This window comes from Anser brachyrhynchus, assembly GCF_964034855.1.
Source record: "Anser brachyrhynchus genome assembly, chromosome: 17".
In the NCBI taxonomy this organism is placed as follows: Eukaryota; Metazoa; Chordata; class Aves; order Anseriformes; family Anatidae; genus Anser; species Anser brachyrhynchus.
In genome coordinates this window covers 2,437,799-2,464,396 of record NC_137710.1, presented here as the reverse complement: position 1 = coordinate 2,464,396, position 26,598 = coordinate 2,437,799, and the positions used below count along the sequence as shown (strand labels likewise).

The 26,598-nt window shown below is 45.3% G+C and overlaps 2 protein-coding genes and 1 long non-coding RNA gene across 4 annotated transcripts; 1 reads left to right on the top strand and 2 right to left on the bottom strand.

Annotated features, from left to right (window-relative positions):
* Nucleotides 1-5,662: 5,662 nt before the first annotated feature.
* On the top strand, nucleotides 5,663-19,821 carry TCTN1 (tectonic family member 1). The gene is made up of 15 exons (XM_080559407.1): nucleotides 5,663-5,876; nucleotides 7,169-7,289; nucleotides 9,135-9,265; nucleotides 9,871-10,037; nucleotides 10,441-10,528; nucleotides 11,349-11,458; nucleotides 14,109-14,129; nucleotides 14,599-14,724; nucleotides 15,576-15,701; nucleotides 16,082-16,166; nucleotides 16,468-16,606; nucleotides 16,871-17,027; nucleotides 17,746-17,871; nucleotides 18,212-18,356; nucleotides 18,983-19,821. The coding sequence occupies exons 1-14, from the start codon at nucleotides 5,711-5,713 to the stop codon at nucleotides 18,353-18,355; spliced, it is 1,707 nt and encodes a 568-aa protein (XP_080415533.1). The 5' UTR covers nucleotides 5,663-5,710; the 3' UTR covers nucleotide 18,356; nucleotides 18,983-19,821.
* LOC308179374 lies at nucleotides 10,411-14,102 on the bottom strand. The gene is made up of 2 exons (XR_013940341.1): nucleotides 12,217-14,102; nucleotides 10,411-10,522 (listed from the first exon to the last, which is right to left on the bottom strand). It is a non-coding gene; the product is annotated as an uncharacterized lncRNA (long non-coding RNA).
* On the bottom strand, nucleotides 19,737-25,350 carry HVCN1 (hydrogen voltage gated channel 1). Of its 2 annotated transcripts, none has more exons than XM_080559412.1 (6): nucleotides 25,134-25,350; nucleotides 22,873-23,105; nucleotides 22,453-22,557; nucleotides 22,066-22,297; nucleotides 20,417-20,529; nucleotides 19,737-20,083 (listed from the first exon to the last, which is right to left on the bottom strand). In XM_080559412.1, exons 2-6 carry the CDS (start codon nucleotides 23,068-23,070, stop codon nucleotides 20,018-20,020), a joined length of 714 nt encoding a protein of 237 aa, XP_080415538.1. In that variant the 5' UTR covers nucleotides 23,071-23,105; nucleotides 25,134-25,350; the 3' UTR covers nucleotides 19,737-20,017. The 2 variants fall into 2 exon arrangements, with proteins under 2 accessions (XP_080415538.1, XP_080415537.1); XM_080559411.1 differs by lacking the exon at nucleotides 25,134-25,350 and adding an exon at nucleotides 24,794-25,068.
* Nucleotides 25,351-26,598: the final 1,248 nt, after the last annotated feature.

Genomic DNA, 26,598 nt, shown 5'->3' with positions numbered 1-26,598 from the left:
ACCTGCTGCAGCTCCGTCCTTCCTGAGCCTTTGGGCCTGCAAAATGCCACTTTGGAAGCTCCCAGCAGGCAGCTGTAAAAAACACACGCAAATTTATTTAATGCCTCTGCATGCACACGCATAACGAGGCCGCCGCTATATTATATACCCAGATATATGTAAATAGCAAAACAATACACGGGCATACAGCCCGAGCAGGTGTGAAACCTGAATCCCAAGCTGACTCCAGTGAAAGGAAAAGCTGTGCGGTGTACAACACAGCCCAGCCCACTGGGAGCATTGCTGAAGCACTGTCATTATAATAACATTAACACACGCTACGCGTTTCAGCTGCTGTGTATCTTGACAAAGACAATATTCCTCTCCTTTGAAGCGCTAAAGGCTGAAACAACGCATGAAACATTTCAGCCTAAAGCTCAAAGGGTATCCAAACTTATTAAAAAATAATCTGCCCGTTTGTAATTCAAAATGAGGAGAAGGAAAGCGCAGGGACCACAAAGACCGACCCAAGCCCAGCCTTGGTGAGTTAGGAAACTGCCGCATAGCTGATTTTCTAAGCACGCTGGATGGAGGGAAGGGTGTGCTGCTGCCATGGCCCATCAGGGTGTGTAAGATGACAAGAGTACTCGCAGGGCGGCTTTTCTCAGCGGCAAACCTTGCTGTCTCACGCCCTTCCATATCTACAGCAGGAAAAGGAAGCGCATATTTTCAGTTTCCTCCAGAGAGTCATTCTTTTCCTTCACTCATTCCTTCTTCCTCCTTCTTGTCCAGGTCCTTTCTAGGCTAAGTCCAATCTGACCTAGGCCCTTCTCCTTTAATGCACCAGATTTCAATACTGCCTACAGTGCTGGGTGCCTCGAGACAGCTCCGGATGGAGCAAGGTGTTCTGTCCTACACTGGCTGAGAGTGCATCCCTTCTCAATCTATAATCCCCCACCTTGCTTCCAACCAAACACGAGCTCCCCACGCCTCAACACGGTGTGTTTCTGAGCAGGATGGGACGCTCTCTGTAGCGCTGTGTCAACCAGCCATGCCTCACAGATTGAGAAACTTAGCGTGAGAGCAAGGCTGTCAAATACCCTTGGCAGAGTATGACTCCATGTTTCAGCAAGGGCTCCTAGGCGTGCCATGAGCAGTTCATAATCCCTTGTCCCTGGTCACCCACTCAGGTTGGCCCAGACAGCTGAGGAAGACAACATCATTGACGTAATAATTCTTAACATTTGTTGAACTCTTTCACTCCTGTGGTTCATCCAGATGAAAAACTGCTATTGGTTTTCATTCAGAAGATCGCTCAGCTCCTGTGAGGAAAAAAAAAAAAAAAGAACCACCGTTTTAAATTAAATATGAGAGGATTGGTGTCTCCCACCGTTCACTAGCAGTGCCGATAGATATCCATGTAAATCCCTCCCAGTATGTGCCCTGCTGTCTCGCTCAGTATTATTCTTGTACCCTGAGGGCCGATATCCTGCCAAGTGGTATTTGTTTAAAATTCTCAAATGCACAAATTTGGCACAAAAACTGGAGCAAAGGGCATTCCCCTGGTTACAGCAGCTGGGTGGAATCTTCCCACCTCAAAGTCCAAGATCAATTTACATCAGTCCGTTTAAGCTGCAAAACAAAATGAACTCTTCCTGCTAGGCTTGCTCAGACGGACTAATAAGTGCAATGGGGAGCACTAAGCAGAAATGCTGTTCAATGTAATCAACTGTTGAAGGCGCAAGCAGTTTTTCAGCTTGTATTAAGACTGATTCACTTGTAGCTGACGTCAATACTCCCTCCCTACTATCTTAGCCTCGGGATTGGAGTATGATAAATATTACCTGTAATGCCATCTGCTGTACAGAGACAGCCCAGAGCTCCAAGGCTTCTCACTATTTATTTAAGAGCTAATGCTGCGCTAAACTAAAATGCAGTTTATTTCAGGCTTATTTGACTTTGTTTTGACTTTAATTAAAAATGCCTGTCCACTTGAATTTTTAAAGCGATCTGTCATAGAGCAAAAGCAATGTTAGCAATGTTTGCCTTGCAAAGAAGTTAAGAAAGCTTAGTTAATATCAAACAGGAAACCACTGTGAAAAGATCAACGTCACCAAACTTGGAAGATGCAGAGACAGAAGACTACTGTCTCCGGGTGGGCAACCAGGGCCTCCCAAATGTTAGCTGTCTGTGATACCTTGGGAGAGCTGATTTATTTTCTGTATCAGTCTCTCCATCAATTCCTTTAGAACCTCACCCAAGTTAACCACCTTTGCTATAAAATACAGACTATTGTAGTTTAATGGCGACTGTTGCTTTTCTCAGTGGTAAGATTGCTTTGAATGGCGTCAAATTGAAAATACCTATTTAGAGTAGGTATATTTAAATACATATTTAAAGTAATGCACATACAAAGGTGTTTTCTCAAAGGATTTTCTTCTAATTTTAAGTTTAAAGTACCAGGAATGATACCACTTCCTACAGAAGCTCTTTCACAATACATAGGTCTGTTGAGTAGTTTTTATCACTAAAACTTCCTTACACCAAAACCTAACCGAATCTGTTAAAACTGTAAAAAATTAAAGATTAAAAAATCTGTACATGGTGTGTTCAGAAAGAACAGCCCAGGTTCAGCCAACAGACAGCTTGAACGCTTCATCCTTTGTAATTTATGAAGACCATGGTTATTAAGCTAATCCTACTCTGAGTTAGTTTAAATGTCCAAAAATAAAATTAAACTGTTTAATCAAAAGGATATGTGTGCATGAGCAGAACTTCTGTCATTGCCTCGCTGCAGAGAAACGTGTTGACTTTGCCGGTTTGCTCACTTAGACTTGCATATTTTTAAGTACTTTCAGGACAGATATTGGTACGCTACTCTGAAAGCTCTAGTGTCTTCTTCCAAGGAACAGCAATAATTTTCTATGTGTAAAAGTAATTAAACTATCTAAATCTAAAATAATTTTAAAAGGAAGGGGCTATGGTGAAAGTTACATAGTTAAAAATTAATTTTACTGAATCACTAAAATATGCTTGGATGAGAGAAACTGAAATTTAGGTAATGCTTTTTGCTTCATCTTAGCATTTCATAAAAGATATCTGTGTTAATTCTGTTTGTGTATAATCAGTTATTTCCCCTGATTTTACCATGCTTGATGTGATTTAATTCCGCAACGTTTGGATTGCAAATGCCACACTGTAATGTTTAAACACACATCAAAGTCTTGCTGCTTAAAGTAAAATTAAGATAGTATTACAGTAAATCCCTTAACATGTTTTTTAATAGACAGCAATCTACCACATTTTAAACTGCTTGAATTTTCATTTCATAGGACTTCCCACATGGGTATCACAGTGTCCTTTTTAATTATTAATTAACTCATGTTGATAGGATAAATTAAAGTCTCTGTGATGGAGAACATACATTATTTATTAATGTTCTGATCTTGCCCTACACATTTTGGGGTTTGCTTTTTGGAACCTGCTTCAGAAGTCTAACACAAGGGCATTTTTTGTGGTGGTAGGGTTTTTCAAATGGTTTCTCTTATACTTGGCTTTTGCTTTGCACTTTCTATGTTGAATATATATATTTTTTCTGTTTTCCTTATGTTTCTTTCTGCAGGAGCTTACCACATTCTGTTTGTGTGTACGTATTTCTGGAAGGTCTTCATGACTTTATTGAACTATCACATCCCAGAGTCAAGGAATTCAGGGTTTGTCATTTAAGCATAAATAAAGGGGAAACTGAAGTGACACAACAGCTGCATTCATCCTATTCTTCTTTTGCAGGCAGTATTGGCGACGGGGTTAGGGGAAATGCTGGTCTGAGTAAAGCCCTAACTTCTGAAGAAAAACATCATGAGAAAAATGGATTAATTACATTATACTTTCCTAATGAACGTTTGCCCAGATCTATTCTGTTTCAGTGGTAGATGCAGTAAGAAATGATAACCTCCTTACTCATCCAGCTCCTACCCACATGCAGTCGGGGTCCAATCTGTGCTTGGGATGAGCCCGCAGATTTCAGCAAGGCTTGGGTTTCACCCAGGAGTCTGGTCCACTGGACACCATCAGCTTTGCAAAGTAAATCTGGATGCAAAAAGAATGTATTAAATTATATTTTCCCATGTGCGTTATCCATGGTCCTTCTTACTCATTTTAAATCCGTAAGAAATGCGTAAACTAGCAAGTGGAGGTGATTCATTAGTAATTATCTCAACTGATGACAATGCAGATGAACATGTGATACAGAAGACAGAATATGACCACTGATGATAAACAATAAACCACCACTTTCCCTCTAAGACCGCAAACTAAATTCCAACTTTCAAAATTTGCAGGACATACTGGTAGGAGAAACATCTTTATACTTGTTACCGGCCCACACGTCAGGTGGGAGCAGTTTAGTCAAGGCAGTTGAAGGGACTGTAAACCCCTGAGTCTGACTCGTCCAAGAGACGTCTGATCTCTGCCACATGGCAGCGAAGGAGAGAGCAGCCACACGGTCAAACTGTTCCTTCCTCCCGGCTTGCCTCTCCCAGCCAGGACAAGCACCACAGCAATTAGAAGTAAAACTTCAAAATCTGTTTTACTTTCCCTCAAGCAAGAGGATGCGGAAACTTCACTCCCTTAGCAGTGACAAAAGAAAAGAGCTTCACCTGCATTTTAATAGGCAGGAAAAGAACCCTCCTTTACATAGGGGACTGTTCCCTGCCTGAAGCCGCCTGCTTCTTGAAGCTGCAAGTCTTTTAACTCTGCTAGCTGCAAACAGGCCCTCGGCAGACTTCCACAACCTGTGCCCACTTGCTTTGTGAAGCAGGGCCCAAGACAACGGAGCTTTCAGAATAGCTCACCAGCATCTGTCCTGAATGTAGTTACAAACACACGAATCTAAGTGAGTAAACTGGCACAGTCAACATGCTTCTCTGCAGCAGGACAATGAAAAACATTGCTTTTTAAAGATCCCGTAATTTCCCCACACCTAAGCAGACAGCCTCCATTATGGCTGCAGGCAGCCCTGGCAAGGCCTTTGTGGGACGCAAAAAGGAGTCCCACAATGTCACTAACGATGTCGGTCTGCTGCAAGAACAAGTGTTGTTGACAGTTTTGATCAGACAATGTGGAAAACACACTTCAGAAAGTTTTAAAAAGTCCTCTCAGTTGGAAGCTAAGCCTGGATGTTAACATCTGTAAGGTAACTGTAAGGAACTTGGGTCATTTAATCACTCTGATTCAGCCTGTCCTACTGTCAAATCATTACAAAAACGCCTGCGTATATTACAAGCTTACTAACAAGATTAATTAATGAATGTGCACATTAAGCATTAAGAATTGAGAGGACCCATGGCATTTTCAAAAATAAATACTTCAGAAGTTAAAGGAAACCAGATTATTAGAAAGAAAGTTGCAAAACTATACTAACCACGGGCCTTTATAGTTCACAAGGAGCCATTCCCTACTTTTGTTTTTCGCATACAGCCTTCCAGTGGCATTTCTGCACAAATTACGTACATAGCTTATATTTAGTCCATTTACTTTACACCACTGCCCTCGGCTTGGTTCTGGCGGGCTCCCCTCAGGGCCTGACCCCGCCGCCGCCCGCCATAGCGCCCCCTCCCGCCCTGCCCCGGGGCTGCCGGGGCGCTGGCTCCGCCATGCCGCGCCGCTCCCATGATGCCCCGCGCTCCCTAGCAACCGCGCCGTTGCTAGGGGCGGCCTAGCGGCGGCCGCCATGATGGCGGCGCTGAGGCCCGCGGCCTTTCTCCTCCTCCTCCTCTTCCTCTTCTTCCTTCTCCTGCCTCCGCCGCTCCGGGCAGCGGAGCCCAGCCCCGAGCCCCCGGAGATCCGCGCTGCCGCCGGAGAGCGGCTCCGCAGCAGGCCGGCCCCGATCACGGACGGTGGGTGCACGGCGGGGCGGGGGCCGCTCAGCACCGGCCTCCCAGGCCTGGGCCTGAGGGAAGCCCCGCTCGCGGCCTGGGCCCTTGGCTCCCCTCCGGCCCCCACTGCAGCCTCACGGGGCTGGGAGAAGCCTGCGCGGTGCCTGCCCGGCAGCTTCCCCCCACGCGTTCTCTCATCATCCCTGTCAGCAGCGCCCCGTTCCAGCCGTGCCTCAGAACCCCGTCAGGGAGGCAGAATCACCAACCCCCTGCACAGGTTTCGGGCGCTGGGCACGCTCATCGCGGCACAGACAGTCCTATGAGCTGGCACTGAGGGCTCAGTGGGCTCGCCTGCCAGCCCAGCACCTTGCTTGGAGCCCCCAGGGCAGAGCCTGACCTCGCAGAGGAGCCCCAAGCTCACCCTGTGCTTGGAGAGCTCCGCGCACACACCAAGCTGGGTGCACCAAGCAGTTTGCACTAAGACTCCAAATTCAGCCCTGGCTGTGTGGATATATGGCGCTGTGACAATATAAATCACATTTTTTTGTAATTGTGCCATCGGAAAGTGTTGCCCACTGTTTTCTGATTGGCAGGTGTACTTTTATTTAACTTTATTTCCCGGTGGTGTTGTCATCAGCTCAGTTTCCCTAGATTACTTGCCAAATTAAACACGTTGTCCCAGTGCGTGCCTCCTTAGGGAAAAGGGACTTAAATCCCTGATCTCAGAGATACAGCCTCACAATCTAATCCATGTTTAAACTTCTCTTGTTTACAAGGTGATACAAAGATTCCAGTGCTAAACTCAGCTGACAGAACAGTCAGAACCTGAGAGGTTCCAGGAACTGCCTGGATACTGTTCAGATGGTCAGAGAGCATCCAGGAAGCTGTAGAGAAATGGGCAACAGTCAAGCTGAAATAGAAGCTGTAATTATGAAAATGAGCATTCTTTTAAAGTCGTGTCTGTGGAGTGCTGGTCTTAGTTTTCTACATTCTCTGCTATTCTTAAGTCTAGATTTATTACGGAACAGCAAGTCTCAAAAACGTTCAGTAAAAGTAAAGTACAAATAAAAGTTCAGAGCATCAGATTTTGGTGTGCTCTTTTTTATTTTTTATTTTTATTTTATTTTGCTCCTAATAGATTTGCTAAGTGGCAGAAAAGGATTTTTAAAAATGACTTAACCAAATCAGATGAAGTTGGATGTAGACTTTTGAGCGTTTTCCCAAATAAAGCAAGATGACAAGTGGAAGTGTTAGGGAACGTGCTGTGGTGTGCAAAGTTCCAGACCTAATTCTAATTTAAGTCTTTTCCCCAGTTGCCAAGCTGTGCACTTGTGATCTGTCGGTGGCACAGTGTGATGTAAATTGCTGTTGTGACCCTGACTGCAGCGCTGCAGATTTCAGTCTCTTTACTACGTGTTCAGTTCCTATCGTCACGTAAGTGAATAAGCAGCTATCTGAAATCCAAAATCCTGTTTTATTTGCTGCATGCGTTTGTGCAGGCTCTGTCTTCTCCTCTCATACATTCCCAGCCCCTCTATGCCGCGCTATCCTAACCCCTACCTACCCTTCACCAGTCCCTGCAGCTCTAAGCCCCTAAACTTTTGGTTCCCAGCCAGGTAGAGCAGCAAATTGGCTTCCCAGCCCAGTTTCTCATTCCCTTTTTTCTAAATTCACGCTTCTTGCTTTTTTCTTGCGCTGTCCTATTGTGTGTGGGGGGGTGCTTAGCTGTTAAAGCCGTCTGTTAGGGAAAGAATGATGTATCATCAGCCTTTTGTCGATAGAATGCGGTGTCTGGAAGTTAGGAAAGCTGCTGCCGTGCGACCATCTGGCCACCTCCGTACGCCGCCAGCAGCTTCTCAGTAACCTCTTTCGTAAAGGTTTACAATATCAACGAGAAACATGATCAATTCAGGGCTTAATGAAGTAGTGTGAGCATTGCTCCGGTCCTGGTTTTACGGGTCGGTGTCCCAGCCTGCTGCCTCACCGCTGATCTTTAAAACCAGTAAAACGTAGGTAACATTAAATCAACAAAGCAACGCTGATGGTGCTTTCCTTGCTGTTTCCAGTTTATTTGAAAACACCTTAGCCCATCTCCATCTTCTCAAAAAGGAATGAAGAGAGCTCACTTTAAAATCTTAACGCGAAATCTCTTGGCGACTTCTCAGAACAATAAGTGCAGCTCTTCAGCCCACCTTCAGCATAAATTATGCCAATCTGAATGCTGCGGTTTATTCTCGGTGCTTTGAAATTTGAATTAGCAGTCATCGCAGACTGCCATTTCTTATTGTTCTCGCACACAATGACTACTTCTACCCCTTTATAGACATTTATATATATCAGAAAGGTCTAATCAACGCCTCCCTGAATGACAGTTTAATTGTCTTAGGTGACTGTTCTGTCTTTGTCAGCTAGAAAGGCATAAAATGAAGTTGTGGTTTTCCCCAAAAATTCTTTTCTGTAAAATGTTCATTTTGCATGAAAATTCCCAGTGACTGCAAGTATTGTGATCTCCGTATTTACATCTAGATTTATTTGTGTAATTGTGGTAGTGACCAAAAGGATTTTGGCCGATCACCAGTCAGAGGTTATCTGGTACCCGAAACGCTGAGGAAAACGGGCGTTTGTTGTAGGGTGTGATTCTGCTAACCAGCGCCTTGTAGAAAAATTTAACTCTGTGCTTAAGAGGTCATTTCTAGAAGTCATTTCTCAGTGTCTGCCCTTAACTGCTCTGACTCTGCCTAAGTACCCGTTTCCCATGAAATGCTGTGTTTTTTTAACACGTAGCACACACTGGTACGCTTCAGGGCAGGAACTGGCACATTCATTGCACAGCCTGTTGCAGTTCTGGGATGTTGGTGAACCCACTGCACATCCACAAGTACTTTTCCTGGGCTGCACTGGTTCCTTCACCTTCCTGGTTCTCACACACGCATGTCAAGTGGGACCTCACCCCGAAGGTGCACATTATTCCAACAGTCATTAGACTAATATTATTGCTATCAGGCTATTCTCTTCCCTCAGTATGTCTCTTACCTTATTTCTTGTTGCTGCTCAGTTCCTCTGCTAGATAAAACATGTTGGAGAATTCTTTATTATTTAATAATTACTAACCACCCCATATAAAATAATATAAACCTCCTAAGGAGACACAGTTGCTATAAAAATGGTGTTAAAAAAAATAATGCTTTTTTGATGCTTCCTCAGTACACAAAGATAACTCTAAAATACGGTCAATACCAACTCCAAACGTATCACGGCTTTTTTTATTGCTGTTTGCAGAGGTGATAGCCGCCTTTGTAGTCAGAAAGCTGCTGTGTATTCACTTGATGTTAAAGCAAATCCACCGGAAAGGGTATTTCAATTAATTGACCACGTCAATCCCAGTGTTTTCTGCATTCATGCTACAAACTGTAAGTAGTGTTGTTGCCAATGTTAAGCATTAAGCATTTATTTCTATAAGCTCTTTAGGTACCTGAAATAGACTAAAATTAGAAGTAACTAAACCTGTCAGAAAATTGATTATTCTCTGTGCTTGCAGTCTTTCTGTTGTAGTACTTTTATTTGTGAAACTGTCTCATACTCTAATTCTGTGTGTTTTCTGTTGGAAGTTTTCTGCCTCTAACGAGGCTTAGTTAAGTTTTTTCGTCTAGCTTTTTCTTTTCTTTTGGCAATTCAGAGGTTGAGAAGTGACATTTTCCTTAAAAAAATAAAATTAAAAAATTACTGTTCTGTTTTGCTGAGGAGTTTCCTAACCCCAATAAATCCCTGTTAAAAGTTGTGATTTTGAAAGAAAGAAAGGAACTTACTCTTTCCTTAAGTTTAAGTTTGTGCTGTCATGGATCAGGATGAAGCAGTGAGTTAAGACACCTCCTAGCTTTTCTCTTAAAGAAAAGCTGCGTTGTTACTTTCTTCTGTCACTGGATTTGTACCAACTCCTGAGGGAAAAATTGTTACTAAATACTGTTCTGTATCTTTTACCCTAAAAGTCGTCTCAATCTTTAACGTGTTTTGGCAGATAAACAAGCACTATACTTTCCTTCCCCTGAAATGCCTACTCCTGAAAATTTTGACAAACTGTTTAAAAAGTTTGGAAGTGCTGCTTTCAGTGCTGAACCTGAGAGCTGGACTCTGGACTCAGATGCTCCAAATCCTTCTGATGCAAACGAAACTTACAGATATGAGGTACGTAACTATCTGGTTCAATTAGTATTAAATTGCTTCATAAAAGACCAAGTGAGCATTGTTTGCATTTGCTTGTAAAAAATTGCTGTTCTTCTGAAAAAGAAAAACTGTATTTTGGTCTTTAAATACAGAAATGTAAAAATAAATGTAGCGTTTTGTGTTGGCTTACTTCAAAAGTGAGCTAGATTTTTAAGATCTGTGAAAAATAAATAGCTGCTTTGCTATTGTAAACAGAAAGCTGTTGGTGGCTTAAGAATTGACGCACAAAGTGTTACACTATGTTGACAGATGCAGTGAAAATAAGGACTTCTGTTACACGGATTTGTTGTTCATCCAAATGCTCTGAAACCTTCAAAGAACCGAAATACATCTATCTGCTTGAACATGTCATTTTATTTGGCAGTACGGTGTTCCTATACAGACAGTGGATGGATTCCTGAGGCTGCCTAGTCCTGTTGTCTCCTCCTGGTGCTCTGATGCGAACCCTGCAGGTTGGAAAATGCATTTGAATTCCAGTTTGTTTGCTCTAGAATATTCTGTCCTGACTTGAGCGCAATCAGTCAGTGAACAGTCACACACACACCAGCATAAGTCAGGTAAAGATTTGTGAATTAATGTATTTCAAATAGCTGCTGTGTCTATGGATGGTTTCTTAGACACAGATTGGAAGTTGTGTTGCATCTAAATTAAACATTCACAGTTAGATACGTAAATCCCTGGTTGTTACGCCTTGCTAATGGGCTGTTTATCCAACAATAAAACATCCAATTTGGCTTAATTGATTTAACAAAATAGTACAAGGGTGACACCGTGAGGGTATTGCACCAAGCACGACCTAACTGGACAACCTTTGTAAGATATCCCTTTGGTAAAATGGTGTTCCTTTCACAGCCTGAATGCAACTCAAGTCAGACTTAAACTCTACATTTTCTTGAGAAATCTATGGAGGAAAAAAATAAAGACAAAAAGAAAAGACTGCATTTTCCAAGTCCCACTGTTATTATTAAATGTAGTATAATAGTGATAATGAGCGTAGGAAAGCTGAAGTCTTGTGAAAGAAAAGATCTTAAAATCTCAGAAATGACATCATAAATCCTGCAGCTATTATTAAGCTTTTAAGAAGTAATAGTTTGTCTCAGTATTTCAGGAGAACCTGAATGTCATTCTTTATAGCTCCCGTGGAACCTTATCTGCAACAGAAATTACATGTACCCTCACTGTTGCATTCATGTGATGTTCTCATATCGCTTTTTGTGCTTTCCATAATTACTCTTTAATTCCCTTCAGCAATATTTTGTGACTCTTTTCCAGGGTTTTTAGTAAGCCAGGCTACAAAATGCGTTAGATCAGTAAGTGTGGGAAAATGCAGCAACATTCAAGCGGTCAGTATGCTGTTCTATATCAACTCCAGCATTTTAGCAGTAAGTATTTTTTGAAACAATCACACAGCTGACTGTCGATATTACATAGCATTTTGCATTTTGCACCTCCAGAATTACGTAATTTCTATTTCCTAAAAGATAAGCGTGTTTCATCTGGATGTTTAAATTGGGTATTACGAAAAAAATCTTCCTATGCAACAAACTTTTATACAGAAAAATTTTAGAAAAGTTTTTTTTTTTTTTTTTCAAGCTGAGGTAACAGAAACATTTGCTCTTCTTTGCTTAGCCAACAAAAATAATGGTCTTGAAGATCCAAGCTTGTGTCACTGAGCTAACACTTAGTGCAATGGCAGCAGTTTTATGCATTTGTGCATGTTTAAGTTTTTCTAAGGAGCCTATTACAAGGGTTTGTAATTCTAGCAAGTCTGGGTTTTAAACCTTTGTACTTAAAGAACCTATGAGGCTGAATGTTCTGCAGATACAGCTTTCTTACACACCTCAACTTTTAATAGTGGCATTAATACAGAAGTATCACACATATGTGGTAGGTCTTCCTATCTCAAGGGCTGTCACCTTATATCCCTCTGAGAGCAGATTTGTTCTTATCCAACCTACTACCAAATCCAGTCTCTAGCTATTTTTCAAAGCTAAGCTTACTTTTTCATTCTTTTTTGAACTGGTGGACAATATCTTACTTATACATAAGTCTCGTATGCAGATGTTGAGGAAGACAAAAAAAAAAACACACAAAAAAACAACAAACATGCATGCAAAATTGAAATTGAGCTATATAATACCTTAACCTGATAGCTCCTTCCAGAAGCTGAAGGTCATGAAGAAACACCACGCTCTCTCCCATTAAAATGTTTTTTTTTTTTTAAATTTATGTAATTATTTAAATTCCTTTAATTAGTACCCTATATAAGCTTAAAGACCCCTTCCAGTCTCTTCACTCAACACTGATAGCGGGTTCCCAAGCTATCAATAGTAAGGTGAAGCCCGCTAAGTAGTTCACACTCTCACAGGTGGGATCATTCTCCTGGTATTTGAGGACATGATTGAAATCAGCAAAGGGTTGCTCACAAATGTTAGCTTTTGATCATTCTACTGTGGAAGAGGTGGATAAAACTCTGCTTCAGAAGGGTGTTCAACGTTTCCACGTGCACCCAACATTAGAGTTTTTGGTGGTTGCAGAGCCAGAAAAGAAAAAACATCCATCAGGATAAGCTCCAGGCAGTTGAATGTTTTAAATTAAAAGATTAATTCCCCTTCCTGACTAGAACAGTACATGACGTGTTACCCACATGCTGATTGCCAATTACTGTCCCAGCTTAATATAGTGCAGATTTATGTCTGAAATACATTGGACGTTGAAGGAGGAAGTGCAAGAACTGGAGAAGGTCAAAGAGACACTAAAGCTTGTCTGTAGGCATCTCCCCTTCTGAAAAGGCGCTGAAGATGTCAATAGAAAAGTGATCTTTCTTTGGGGACAGGATGGTCACAGGGCAGAGCAGGGAGCCTTTCCAGTGCCAGCAGGTGGAGCTGCTGGCAAAAGAAATGGCAAACTATTTCAAGCCAGGGAGGCTTGCTGGTGTGAGCCTCTGGTGAGAGGACTCATACAGGTGTTCCTGTCAGAAAAAAAAACAATTATGAGCCCACGCTCACTGCCAGGCCAACTTGAGTGATATGAAGGTCTCAGTAATTGTTGCAGTTCATCCCTGTTCTCTTCCCTGGCGTGTCCAACAGACCCAAGAAGCATTTCAGGTGGTTGGAGATGTCTAGCAAAATGCTCATAACCTTGTGATGCTTCGTGCTGTGGATAGCATGGTCAAAGTGCAATTTTTGGTCTCTTCCCAAGCATGGAAATCAAGCGCTCACTGGGAAGCCACAAAGTAAAACCTTTAACAAAATGGTGCTCTCTGTGAGTAGTTTGTAACCCTGATTGATGACCTGGGTCTGACGTTTCTGCCTTTCCATGAAAATTTGGTGGAAATTTTCCAACAGGGCAACTGCGCATAACCACACACTATAGAACGACACAGGAATACTTGCTTCTCATTTCTCTCCTTAGAGACCATGAAATTATGGACTCGTTACCATCAGAATGAGACAACAAAAGCTCTTCATTTCTTTGGGTATGAACAGCCTGGCAGACTTTCTAAATTGGCAGTCTATGAATAGTTACAAGTGTTTTTGCACAGATCTGTAATAGGAACAGCGTTCTCTGAGGTCCTCAATAGGCCAAACAAAATGATACACAGCAGCAGTCATGCCAAACTGAGATGCTTTTCTCCTTCCTGCTGCAAGCAAACTTTTCAAGTGTTTCTTAGTTCTGAGTTGCCGAGTGTCAAAGGGAACTACTAGATTTGTCTAGTACTTACTGAATGCCCTGCATATTTGTTGGGAGTGTTATCAAAGCTAGGCCTGGTGCAAAACTGATGGTAGTCACTATGAAATTTTCCTGTTACTGTCAGGGGAAGAAGAAGTTTGGACTGTTATGATTTTTGCCTGTTAGCCCCAAATAGCAGTTATTTTCACACAGTCTGAATGCTGTAGTGTATATCCAGTGACTTGCACTGTGCAAAACTCATTGTAATGATAAACAGGCAAAGCAATTAAGCCTTAACTGCTACTTGCAATAGTTCATACCTTTGCTGTTGTTTGAAATTGTTCTTTTATTGTCCTCTAGGTGCCCAAATCAAGTCAGATGGTAAGTATCTTTCTAACTTAGTTGGAACAGCTGGGGGTAAAATTCTTGTTCTATTATAGTCAGTGGGAGTTTTTCACTGACTTCATCAGAACAGTGACTTTAGCCTTAATCTTTACATCAAAAAATAAAGCAAAAATCCCCTATAAAGACCTTAGGGCACAATTGCTGCATTTTTGAATCAGTAATGATACTGAGCAACTCCAAGATAATATGCTACCAGCAAGATAATATGCTGTCTGCAGACACTTAAGCCTGACGCATTGCCCCCATATACAACTCTATTAGCTAATTTTAGTTGCTTAAAAATAGAATCTTTTGTTGTAGAAACTTCAGCGATACATGTAACATAGCAATTGCTCAAAGGATTTTTGACTGCTGTCCCTGCAGAACAGTCACAAATAAAATGATACAGAAAAGGCCAAAAATAATTACACATAATATTCAGAAATTACATGAATTTGTTTTTCAGGTTAATATTACTGTCCAGTCCGTAGTCATCCAGTCTCTGAATGGAATGCGGACTTTACTTACCAGTAAGGATGTCCTCAGGCACCCCATGATTTTGGATGAACTGTGCATGAATGTAGTTCTTGGGGTGGGTACGACATTTCTTTTTCTCCCTTTTGTTTAATGGAAAGCACGTGTGCATCAAATCACTTCTGATTCACAAATTTCAAGGACATGAGAGAGGCCTTGCAGTTTCCATATATTGTGACATCTCCAAAGCAAATATTCACAGGGGAAACGCTGACTTTGGGATAAAAGAATGTGTTTTGCAACAAAATAATAACTATATGCAACATAATGTGCAGACGATGAAATCCTTTTCTATTACTGCTCTCTGTATATGACATAACAGACAATGAGTTTAGAATCCACGTTATGCTTGGGAGAAGATGACGAGGCACAGTGGTGGCGGAGACAGAGGAGTACACAGTGCAAATTGTCTCACCTTTCATCTTAAGTAGATGAACATTAGGATTCCACCTGGAAGAAGTCAGTTTTGAAGAGGCTCCAACCTTAGATCTGCTTTTGACCATTGCTAATCAGTGGCTTGATTTGGTAACAGTCACGTCCTCTACACTTAAATGTGCCAACACAGCTACTAACTTCTGTGCAAGTGTTGTCATGATCAGACCACAGCTTTTTTCATGGTCTTGAAAATGCCTCCCTTTGCAGGCAGGAAATGAAAAACAGAATAAATAAACAGTATTTCCAACCCATGCTTCTTAACTTTTAGGGGAAAGCTCCTCCTGTTCAGTTCCTCTGGTTTTCTGGGCCCATCCTTATTGCAACTGAGGATATGGTACATCTCTACAATGCGTTTGAGTGTCTCTTAAGCAAGGAAGAAAGAAAACAATACTCACGTAGTTTTAAATTCCTTTATTCTAGTTTCACACTCTTATCTACTTGTTCTAATTAATATCTAAAATGTTTAATTTTCAGGTGAGTTATCATATTACATACACAGATGCAGGAGAAATAATAGAAGCAGCTGCTTCTTTTGTCTTGGGGGCAATTAACAAAGAAGCACTTTCAGTACAACAGAGCTTTGAAATCAGCTTTACTCAGGTAACTGCTAGAGATGTTATGGATGACTTGTTGAAAGACATTTAATTACAAAACTTATTAAACTTCAGTCAGAACAATTGTTAGCAGCAGGGTAAAATGTAACTTGCCTTGGCTACACTGATGAGGCAGCGTTTCAGAACTGGGCATTAAAGGCCTCCAAAGTTATTTTTACACTTTTAGAAGAGTCATCTTGTGATTCTGCACAAGTGTATCCAGTGAAAGCAAAGCCTGCCCCAGTATTAGAGAACTGCTGCAGTCTTAAAGAGAAGCTACTGTCATTGTTCAAGACAGTTAATAACCCTAAGATAACTGTGATATTTCTGTGTTTTCCAAGCATTCCAGTACAGGATAAGAACTGATACTGTACATCTGTGTTGCAGGTAAATACAAAGCCAGTTCCTCTCAGTGGCAACCCTGGTTATGTTGCTGGACTGCCTGTAAGAGCAGGTTTCAGGCCACAAAGATATCCTTTCCTCATCGCAGTTTTGCTTTCATCACTCGTTCTGGTCTGTCTTCACAAAGAATTATTAGCTCAGACATCTAAAAATTTAATCTGTTCTTTACCGAAAGTGAACGTGCGTTTTGGCTGTGAAGTAGATTTTGATCTTCATTATGTACTCCAGTGCTTCTTCACATTGTAAGAGGAGTCTTGAGCTATTACAGCATTTTCAGATATGTTTTCAGATATATTTTAAGGATCTGACTGTGGATTCTTTCTTCACGATACACATCAAGTATTGAATTTCCCTTTAACTGTGTGTTACATCTGGCATCATTCAGAGTACCAACGCATACGGTCAACTCACCATTCTGCAAAGTGCATCCAACCAGGACTGCCTCACAGCACAGGGGGGCAGAACCCCAGTGCTATTTGGTTACAACATGATATCAGGCTGTAAGTTACGGTAAGAGGACTTTTTTTTTTTTTGATTCAGTGCTTTTAGCCCCATTAGGATCTGCTCAGATCCTGGGACGTTCATACAGCTGTAGGAGTACTTAATTATAAGAAACGTCATTTAATTAATAGTGTTCTTTCTCTCGAAGAGATTGTGTACATTAGCAACTGTAGCCAGAACGCTTGAACAGTGCGTGACAGCAAGGAGGAATTACTACTGTGCCAAACCAATGGATTTTGCTTTAACTTTTTTTTTTTTTTTTCCTCCTGGAAGAATTACAGCAGCTGTGAAATGCCAGCCCTTGACTCAGGCCCTCCTAGATTTACTGAAGGGACAAAGCTTTCCTGAATACGTGGCCTCATTTGGAAATTCCCAAGCCCAGAACGTGCATGACTGGGTGCCAATAATTCACCTCCAAAACTCAGAACAGGTGAAAGTTAACTCTTCTCCCCTCTCCATCACGCTTACTGTCCTCTCTCCTAGGATCTGTACCTCTGCTGCACAATCAGCTTAGGCTTCTCAGACCTACAGGAAAAAAATGTAGAAACAAACTGGGGGACAGTCCTCCTGCAATAATCAAAAGTGAGGAATTTTGCTGTAAAGGGAGAGTTGAAGTGCTGGTTAGAGTAGGCTGAATACCCCCTACATGACAGCTTGTCTAGAGGTTTCCTGCACGTTTTCGCAGCTAAACAGCAAATGATTTCTGTAAACAGAAGCTCGACAGTTCAAAAAGAAGTACGTAAAAATATTTAAGGTTGTAGGCTTCAAAATTGTCTTGGTGGAGTTAAAGGTATTCTCCTGTGCCAACGGCATTACTGAAATGTCATCTCTTTTAGAGAAGCCTTGCTGCTAAAAAGAGCCAGCTCAGCACCGTCACTGAGAGCCAAAGTCCTGCACTGCTGGTGTAGAACAATCCTGCCTAACGTGCAGTTACAGAGTCAGTTGGTCGCCTGTGGTGAAACTTCAGGGACACCCCTGGGCCAAGGCTGTAAACACCTGCGCTGCCTTCACAGGCAGTGGCTTAGGTGCCCTGGTAACCTCCTGGAGTAGGCTTTCTGGGGGCGTTCTGCCAAATTTAATAAGATGAGTAAGTAATGCGGTTACTCCTGTGCAAGTCAGACAATGAGAGAATTTATAACACTTTTCAGAGCTCCTGCCAAATACCAGTATCGCTTGAAATAGAAGTGAAGTGGACTAAATATGGATCCCTAGTCAATCCACAAGCCAGAATAGTAAATGTTACCGCAACAACCACTACCACCACATTGAAGCAGGTATGTAATTAAATTACAAGATTTAAGATAAAAAGAATGGCTCGTTTTGTTTAGCTATCAGCTGTGCAACAGTGACCCAGTTAATCTCTTTGTCTAAAAGTAGTACTTCATATTAGAATACATTGTACCTAACAGTTTCTGTTGCAACTCAAACACAACTGTGGGCTGTTTGCCAAATTTCTCAATAAAATTTATATATCAGTCGTGAAAAGAAATGTGGAACTATACATGAAAAAAAAATCTTATTACAAATAACAGCAAAAAAATATGACCCAGTTTCAACAAAGCAGTCACACAAAGAGAAGAGTGAAGCTAATGCCCATTTGTGTTTTCATTGCAGCTTCCCTCAGGAAGGGAAAGGACTATTCCTATACTAAGCTCTGTTGTTTTCACGGATATTTCTTCACCTGCAGAGCCAGGCTATAAAGCTTGGCCCACCATTAATGCCAAATTACCTTTTGATTTTTTCTTTCCATTTGTCTAAGGTAAGCGTGCACGAAAAAAAAAAAGGCAAAAAAGAAAAAGCTGCATTTCTGCTTTTTCTGATTTTTAATCCATTTCTTAAAGAAGCGAGGTTTATCCAGTCACTGTGTTGGCCCATCAGTTTCTTCCAAATTACAGGCATGCTGGGTCAAAAATGGCCAACAGAGAAAGGGTAAGCACTTGCAAGGGTTCTCAAAAGCTTCTGGGGTTGGGGAGAAGAGGGGAGGAAAAAACCAACAACAAAAAAAGGAATTAGTGCGAAGTTCCCAATTACGCTTCTGCTGAGAGGGAAAAGGTTGCAGAATGAGCTGATGGCGGCTGCAGGCTGGCCAGTCGGTGCACGTAGAGCCACCAGCCTCCCATCGTGCTGGATGCTCTGACCTAGTGCCGGTCCAAGCTACCTGCCTCACAGCACGTGGGCAGAAGGGGGAAGAGCACAGGGACACAGCACAGCTCCGTAGGAAGCTAGGCTTCATTATTCTGCAAACAGCAGAGCTAAATTGTTAATTAAAGTAATCATGTGCTATTAGATAAGGCCTCCGCTTTATCTGTTTCCATAGATGAATAAGCCACATATTTCTAGCTATTTTCCACTAATTAATTGCCTTTCTTTTAAAAATCTGAACAGTTAAGTGATGCTTTCAGAAGAGCTCAGTGACCCTTCCAGCTGGCACTGGCTGGAATCAATTGGAGACGCCTGCTGCAGTCAACACCTTTTGAAATTCCCACTCATTGAATCTCACTCTTCAACTCGAAAATACTGTCACCCCAGGGACTTTCTAGTACCTGAAAAAGTTCACATTGTGTTCAAACATCAGCCTAGTCCTTTAGAATTTGTTTTCTAATTTATTTCTTTTTCTGGAATCTTAACTGTTCCTAGCAGTCTACTTACCTACATCTGTTCTTACATATTCTAATTCTTTTAATGTGTTGATTTATGAGCTGTAGAAGGAGATGACTTTGTAGCTCAGCAGGCTGCAGATGAACACATAAATGGAAGAGGAGATAATACAGTATCAAAATTCAGATCTGCTGTTGAGAATCAGGTATTGTTTGACGTAAGATGGCATGCGCTTGCCTCTATTTTGGTGCTGATTTGACTGTCAGCTAAAGGAGTGGTCTGTTGGTATTTTTGGAAGTGAACGTTTTATAAATAATGAAGTGGCACAAGCATCAACAGAAATGAGGAAACTACCAACAACGTGAAACGAATGGTTGGCAAAGAAGAGACGTAGCGATGACCAGGCAGCTGGTGGAGAAGTGACCTTTTAAGCCCGGATTCATATCACTTGTACTACAAGTTTCTACAAGATGTTACAAACCAAGAACCTTATCACAAAAAAAAAGGAACTACTTGAAATGAGTGGTACTTCCTAGATGTATAGCTTGTAAAGATGTGTCTTTATTAAATTATTTTGCATTTTTTACTGTACAACTGTACAAAAAAGGTCTTATGAAATCATTGTTTACTGGGAGCGTGTGTTTCATTTTCCACTAAAGCTGTTTTTGCAATCCCAACATCTAATCAAAGTGTAGTCAAATAGGAAACGTTTATAGACAGTGCTATACAAGAGAAAGCAAGCAGATAGGAAAACCTTTCAGGTCAAACTGGTACGTTTCAACACTGCGCTCGCAGACTTCCCTGCCTTGGAAAACTGGCCTCCTATTTTTGTTCACTGATGAGTCCGTGCTGTTTTAGTATCTTGTTAAGCCTCTCGATTTCTCGCTCCTGTTGGAGACAAAAAGTCATGACAATATAGTTCTGACCTTAAAATAGTTTCCCAAGTTCCCACAGATCTTCGCATTGCTGAAGCGTGTTTCACTGCAGCAAAACAGGACAACCTGGCTAAAGTAGGACAGAGGTAGCCGTCATTCCTTTGCAACAGAAGCACCTCAGGGAAGTGCAGGCAGGACGGGCAAGGCTGCGGTTCCTCGGTCCAGCTTACCCCACAACTTGCTGATGAGGAAACCAAGCTGAGAGCAACAGGCTTGCAAAAGGATCCCAGGCCAACTTGTCCTTAAGAGCAGGTAAATCGCGGTTAAATTAAAAGTGTTTTCTTACCTTCTCTGCGCAGCTGTGCTCAAGTTGTTCCACCTTTGTCACAAGTTTCAGGTTTGCTTGCTTTAGCTTGGACACTTGTTGTTCAGAGCGGGTCTTCACGGATAAAATTATACCTGTGAGACAATTCACAGAGGATTCATTTTACAACGTAAAACAGCCACTAGCAGGAGGTTAGCAGTACACAGGGTCCGTGCTCAAGGAGTTAACCTTGTTCCTCTCGAGCTCTCATTCTGTTGTCTTTAAACCACCTTTCCCAAGTGCTTTCCTTAATGAGGAGGTTTTTAAATTAGCCACCCCAGGGATTCCGATACCGATACCCTGCTGGGAAGAGGCAGGCTGGCCTCAGAGCTGAATTAATCACTCAAACTGTCATTCAAACCCTGAATCTGAATTCGCTCCCTTGGCAGAGCCTGGGGGGGGGGGGGGATGTAACCGGCGGCTTTGTTACAGCGAGGGGCCGCATTTTGGCAGCGGGGACCTGCTCCAACAGCAGCGCATGGCTCAGCCCGGGGCTGAGGCTCCGCCACCCGCGGGGGGCACGGGGACATCGCGCCCCCTCCAACCCACTCCTCACCGGGCCCCTACGGCTTTGGCTTCACCTTGTGCCGCTCTGCAGCAAGGGCAATGCAGCTTCACTGCGGTGGAGGTGTCACTTCTCTACCGCCTTACTGTTAGGTTATTACACGTGAACTCAACTCCCACAGTGAAAGCAATTTCTTCCCACCCTTTTCTGAGTGGGGGGGAAATTGCCTGGGAAGAGCATCGAGAACAGCGCGTTCCTCCTACCTGACAGCTCTCCTCTGGCTGTTTACAGAACAATACGCGTTAAAGCAGGCACCAGAAAGAAAGACCTGCCTGGGCTTCCAGTGCTACAGGCAGCAGGCCTGCGGTTCGGGGGTTCGTTTCTCCAGAGAAAGGGCTCAGGGCTACACTTGCACTGCGCTTTTATGCAGGAATTAGGGATAATCTCATAGCCATGTTATTTTTTTTGAATCCTCAAATAACCTTTTCATAGAAGGTAAGGTATGGTTCCAGCTACAGTAAATTCAGAAATGTCTGAATTTACAACTGTCCACAACCATTCACAATTACAACAGCGAAGCCTGATTTGGGGACATTTTGTATTCCTATTGTTATAGAGAGTGCTTTGAATCCAAGCGAGGAAGACCCAGAGTAAGATCAGGACGTTCCCTCCAGCATCCCTGGGGGGGATGACAGCGGCGGCAGAACGTCAGAGCACTCCAACCCACGCTCTGCCGCAGAAGTTCACCTTGCTCCCTGTTAAAACACAGCCAAGAGGATCCTACGATGCAAAGGCACGGCGTGCGTCATCCCCCTTCCGGAGGGCGCGATGCAAGAAGGGCGTCTGGGGCGCTCGTAGGGGAATGCACTGCTGGGTCAGAGCCGGGGCTCTCCGCGAGCCCGTCACCGAGGCATCGCGCCCACGCAAGCAGCAGGTTGCTGCTGCTCCAGAGAAGTCACAGCCCCACTGAGGCCACGCTCCAGCAATGAAATACGCCCAGGGAAAACCGGGAGTTCGCTGGGAGAACAGGGCCCTGCTCACTCGCTTTGAGAGGGGAACGGAAAGGCGAGCCCGGGTAATTCAGACAAACCCAGCCCACGCGCCACGGCCGCCGCTGCGCGCCTACCGTTGATAATCCTGGCCACGCGCCACAGCCGCAGCAGTATCAGGAGCCCAACAGCTTCAAACTCGTGCTCCCGAAAGAGGAGGACGAGGTCGAGGATGAACGACACGATGACGACAACGCCGTCCAGCACTTCGAACTTGTGGTGGAAGAACTCCCGGCCGTAGACAAAGACCTTAAAGCCCACCTCGACCAGGAAGATGGTTAAAATGGAAAGGGAGAGGTAGTGAAAGACCTGGGAAGAGAGAGCACGGGTTTAGGGCTAGGAACCCCTTCCCACCTGCCTGTGAGTGGGGCAGACTGGAAACACCTCTCGAGGCCCCCCAGCAGGCTTTGGACCACCAAAGAGAGGGAAACAGCAGCTCCCATCGCCTCTTCCTTGCGTTTTACCTTCGGGGCTATGTGATGTTTGTCCGGATGGATGATCTTCAAGTCCATAAGCAGTTCCCCGAGGACCAGCAAGGCATCCACGATGACCAAGCAGACAACCAGGATCTGTTGGCGAAGAACTGATATGAACCCGCCCCGGTGCAGCAAATCGGCATGAGGAGCTGCCTTCAGCAAAACGTCCCCCAGAGCCACCCTCGCCCTGCACGTGTCTCCCCGGGGGGCCCAGCTGGACCCTGCCCCGTGTCCCTGTGCCACCACAAGGCTCATCGTCGCTCAGGGGACATCTGTGCTCACTCCAGTGCGTGGCACTCATGAGCTCAGCACCATTCCCAGCCCTTGGCCTCGTCCCACATCGGTTCTGCCCTCATGGGCACCTTTGGGCCAAGCCTCACCCTCTTTCCTACACTTGTCCTGCCTCACCTGAAACCTGTGCGAGCTGAAGAGCTTCTTCATCACATCCTGGAAGGAGACGTGGATCCGGGAGGGCTCCAGTTTGATCTCCGAGTCCGTCTGCTTCCCCCCATGCTCCTCTTCCTCCTCCTCCCATTTCTGATAGTCGTTGCTCCACTGCACGGGGTCGTCCCCCACCACCGTGAAGTGCTTCAGGTACCTGGACATGGCTCCGGCTCAAGCGGGCATCCCCCTGCCGGCACCTGCAGGACGAGAGCAGAGCCTCAGCTCCCCGGGGACAGCGGGGCTGGCCGGGGACACGAGATGTCCCCTGTGCCACCGCAGCGAGCGTGACACTTGGCTGAGAAGACGGAGCCCGTGGACTGGCCCTGCTGACGGGAAGTTGCTACATGGTGCTGCCGCTCGCTTTGCATCACCTCCCACGGTGCGAGCCTCCGCCGCCCTCCCCGGGGTGCTGAGCGCTGCGGAGCTTCCTCAGTGGCTATTTGCAAACATCCCCAAAACATCAATTGCAGGACGAAAACGCCGGCCCTTATCTCGCACCTCGTGATGCAAGAGGAGGCGGCTGTCGATTTTCTGTCGGAAGGAGCCGGCGTGTTTGTGTTAGACGTGGATCGATGGAGGCTGGAGGCAGGCGGTTTCCCGGCCTCCGTTTGCTTCCTCAGCCACCGTGCTGCTGCTCGCGGCAGCTCCACGACCAACAAACCCCGAGCCACCACCCCACGCCAAGAGGCCTCCATTTCCCTTCCTTAACATCGCAGCCCCCTGATTATCTCGGCCTTCGCAGCAGGGTTGTCAGGGCCCCCCTACCAGCCCAGCGGCGATGCTCCCCACCTCCTGCAGAAAACATCCCCACGCCCGATCTCCTCTTCCCCAGCTCATCCCCACGGGCACCCAGCGAGGGGCAGCTCCCACCCCAAACCCGCAGACGATTCAGCTGCAGCTCTCTGCTGAGAACGGCTGTGGGCGAGGCTCCATTCGCACCCACGCTCCCCTTCCACAGCCCCACTGGCTTCCCCCTTCCTCTTCTGGGCAACCCGGCCACAAACCCTGCCCCAAAACCGCTCCCGACGCCAGCAGAGAACCACGGCCCCGTCCCGGCTCTCCCGGCACCGCTGAGCCGAGGCTGCCCGGGGGGCCCAGCTCCAGCCGCCCCCGCTCCTCGCTGCTCCTTCCCCAGCCACTGCCGCCCCCTGCCCGGGCCCCGCTCCCCCCGTGCCGACATTTTGCTGCTTGCGCAGCTTTTTCCCCAGCTCTGCTCCGACGTGTCCGTTAGTGGGAGCTGCCGGAACAGGAGACGCCGGCTGGATGTTAGCTTTGTTATTTTTTTTTATAGGCAAAAATCTGGGTTTGGTCAGTCCCGCACTGGCTTTGCGAGAAGCCGCCGTTCAGGGTGGGCGTGGAAGGGAAGCCTGAGATCAGAGCTCGGCCGCGGAGCGGGGCACAGATCAGACCCTGCGAGCAGTGAAGGTCCCGGCTTCAGGATTACAGAGGTGGAAGCCTGAGAAATCAGGCCGCGATTAACCCGTCTCCATTTATAGGCTCATGTTCCAGCACAAGGCTTCCTATTCAGGGATCCCCTCCTTCCTTCAGACACGAGCTGTTTTGGGAAGTGCACTGAGCAAACTCCGCTGAAAAAAGGATCGGGGAGCTCTGCGCTGCGAGAAGCCTGAAACTTTTCCTGAAACCTTCCCAGCCCTTCCCTCCCGAAGGGCCGGCTCTTCATTTTTACGCTTTTAAAGCCTAAAGATACCTGCTTCTTGAAAGGGATTTGCTTCTGGAAACTGCCTAAAACTTTTCCCGGAACAGGAAAGTTTTCTCGCTCCCAGCACCGAGGCCCACCCGCGCGCTCCTCTCAGGGGATGCGTGTGGGCAATGCCCACGCAGAGCCCCAGAGCCCCAACCTCAAAACCTTTCCCCGAGCACCTACTTGCAGAGCTCAGCCGGGCGCGGGCAGCGCGGGACAGCGGAGGAGCAAGGCTGCAGCAGGGCAGGGAGGAGGAGCTTTACGCTGGGAGTTTCCAGCTCATTTGGGCGTTTTGGCCTCAGCTGACTCCCGAAAACACCACCACCACCACCAGCTAGTGGAAGAAGGCACCAGCTCCGGCCTGGAATTGCGAACTGCAGAGCTCCCTGCTGAGAGCTCGGCAGCTTTTAAGCGAGCACGCAGCCAGCTGCTGCTCCCCCTGAGCTGGGTCAACTACGGGGGTGATCACAGATATGAAACCAGAACTTATATAAATAAATAACCCAGAAACCAGTATGCTTACAAAGAGCTCCGGGGGCTGCACTGGAGGCCCGTCGATGCTGGAGGAGATGCTGCTGGCGGAAGCTCAGGCGAGGAGCCGGCTGGTGCCCATGCGCAGTGGCTTTTGTTGAAGGCAGTCACTCGAATAAATCGTGAGTTTCTTTACTGTTTCTCACGCCTCCTTTTATAGTAACAGAACGCTTTTCCGTAGGTTAATCGCAGTTAGGAGCCTCTCAGCGCTGGGATGCTGGCGTCAGGGCGCTGTGTGCCAGCTACAGAAAGCCCAAGGCCCCTGGCAGAGCCGTGCCCCGAGGCAGGAGGCTGGCATCAGCCCCGGGCAGCGGTGTTCCAGCACCTGCAGGGCCGCTGCGGCTGGGTGTCGGCGCTGGCCACTTGCAAAGGGAACAGGGATAGAAAGTGGCCAGGGGAATGAGGAAGCGGCTGGACTGCATCTTACAAAGAAAAAGCTTTCTTAAACTTTAAAAGTAAGGGGCCTGAAAGCTGCTTAAAAATGTTTTCTGAGGACAAAGTGCAAGTCCCTCTTTTCAATAGAGATGGGAAGTTTTTTTCTTTTTTTTCAACCTGAGCACTTGCAAAGAGCTCAAGCATCACCTTGTGAACAGAACAGCTGCCCCAAGTCCCCAAGGAGAACGTGCTTAGGGTCATACTTTGCAAGCCCCTGCTTTGAATAAGAGCTGCTTTACATGGCGCCTCGTGAGCCAACGGTGCAGCGCACGGGGAGCTCCTGCACCACTTTGGAAAATGAGGAACATCCACCCCACTGTCTAGAACTACAACCACAGCAGTAGTGCCTGAGATGTTCCTGATTACCACTCAATTAATTAATGTATTTAAATTAAACTATACTGGCCTACTGCAAAAGGCACAAGCTGAGGATTCAAGAGAGCCTGGGCTCATTACAACTTTCCTGCTACCTTCTGTGATCTTCAGCAAGGCCTGGTACCCACCCTGCTCCAGCTCCCCCCTTGCAGCTTGCTCCAGAGGTAAGGGTGGATGGGCTGTGGGAAGGGCCTCACACGAAGTTTACATTCTGTTAAATTTGGTGTGTAAACTGGATGTTCATACAAGTATCAATACGAAAAAACAATGGGATAGCAGCAGCTGCTGCTCTTTCTCTCCCTCCAGTGATCAAAAAGCCCAGCCCGAACAGCAGGCCCAGAGCAACGGGCACGAAACACCCTGTGCCTGTGAAGTTTTGATCGCAGCCCGTAACAAGACCAGCACATTCTCTCCTCCCTGCCTCATGGCAGCCGTACAGGAACCTCTCTCCACCTCCAGTATCGTGCTGTGGGACTTCCTTTGCTCCGAGCAGCTGCTGAGGCCACGGTGCATGAAGCAGCGCGGAGGAATGCAGTCAAGCAGAAAACAGAGCCCAGAATAGGCAGCCGTGTTACTAAAACCACATCTGAGGGCAGAAAGAGGAAAAAGGTGTGACGCGGTGACACGCAGAATGGGTGGCTAACGAA

Coding starts and splice junctions, on each gene's coding strand:
- TCTN1 (XM_080559407.1), top strand. CDS start 5,711: ATGATGGCGGCGCTGAGGCCCGCGGCCTTTCTCCTCCTCCTCCTCTTC. Junction 9,266..9,870: donor CTGCATTCATGCTACAAACT/GTAAGTAGTGTT, acceptor GTGTTTTGGCAG/ATAAACAAGCACTATACTTT. Junction 11,459..14,108: donor TCAACTCCAGCATTTTAGCA/GTAAGTATTTTT, acceptor ATTGTCCTCTAG/GTGCCCAAATCAAGTCAGAT.
- HVCN1 (XM_080559412.1), bottom strand. CDS start 23,070: ATGTCCAGGTACCTGAAGCACTTCACGGTGGTGGGGGACGACCCCGTG. Junction 22,298..22,452: donor AACATCACATAGCCCCGAAG/GTAAAACGCAAG, acceptor CTCTCTTCCCAG/GTCTTTCACTACCTCTCCCT. Junction 20,084..20,416: donor AGCACAGCTGCGCAGAGAAG/GTAAGAAAACAC, acceptor TGTCTCCAACAG/GAGCGAGAAATCGAGAGGCT.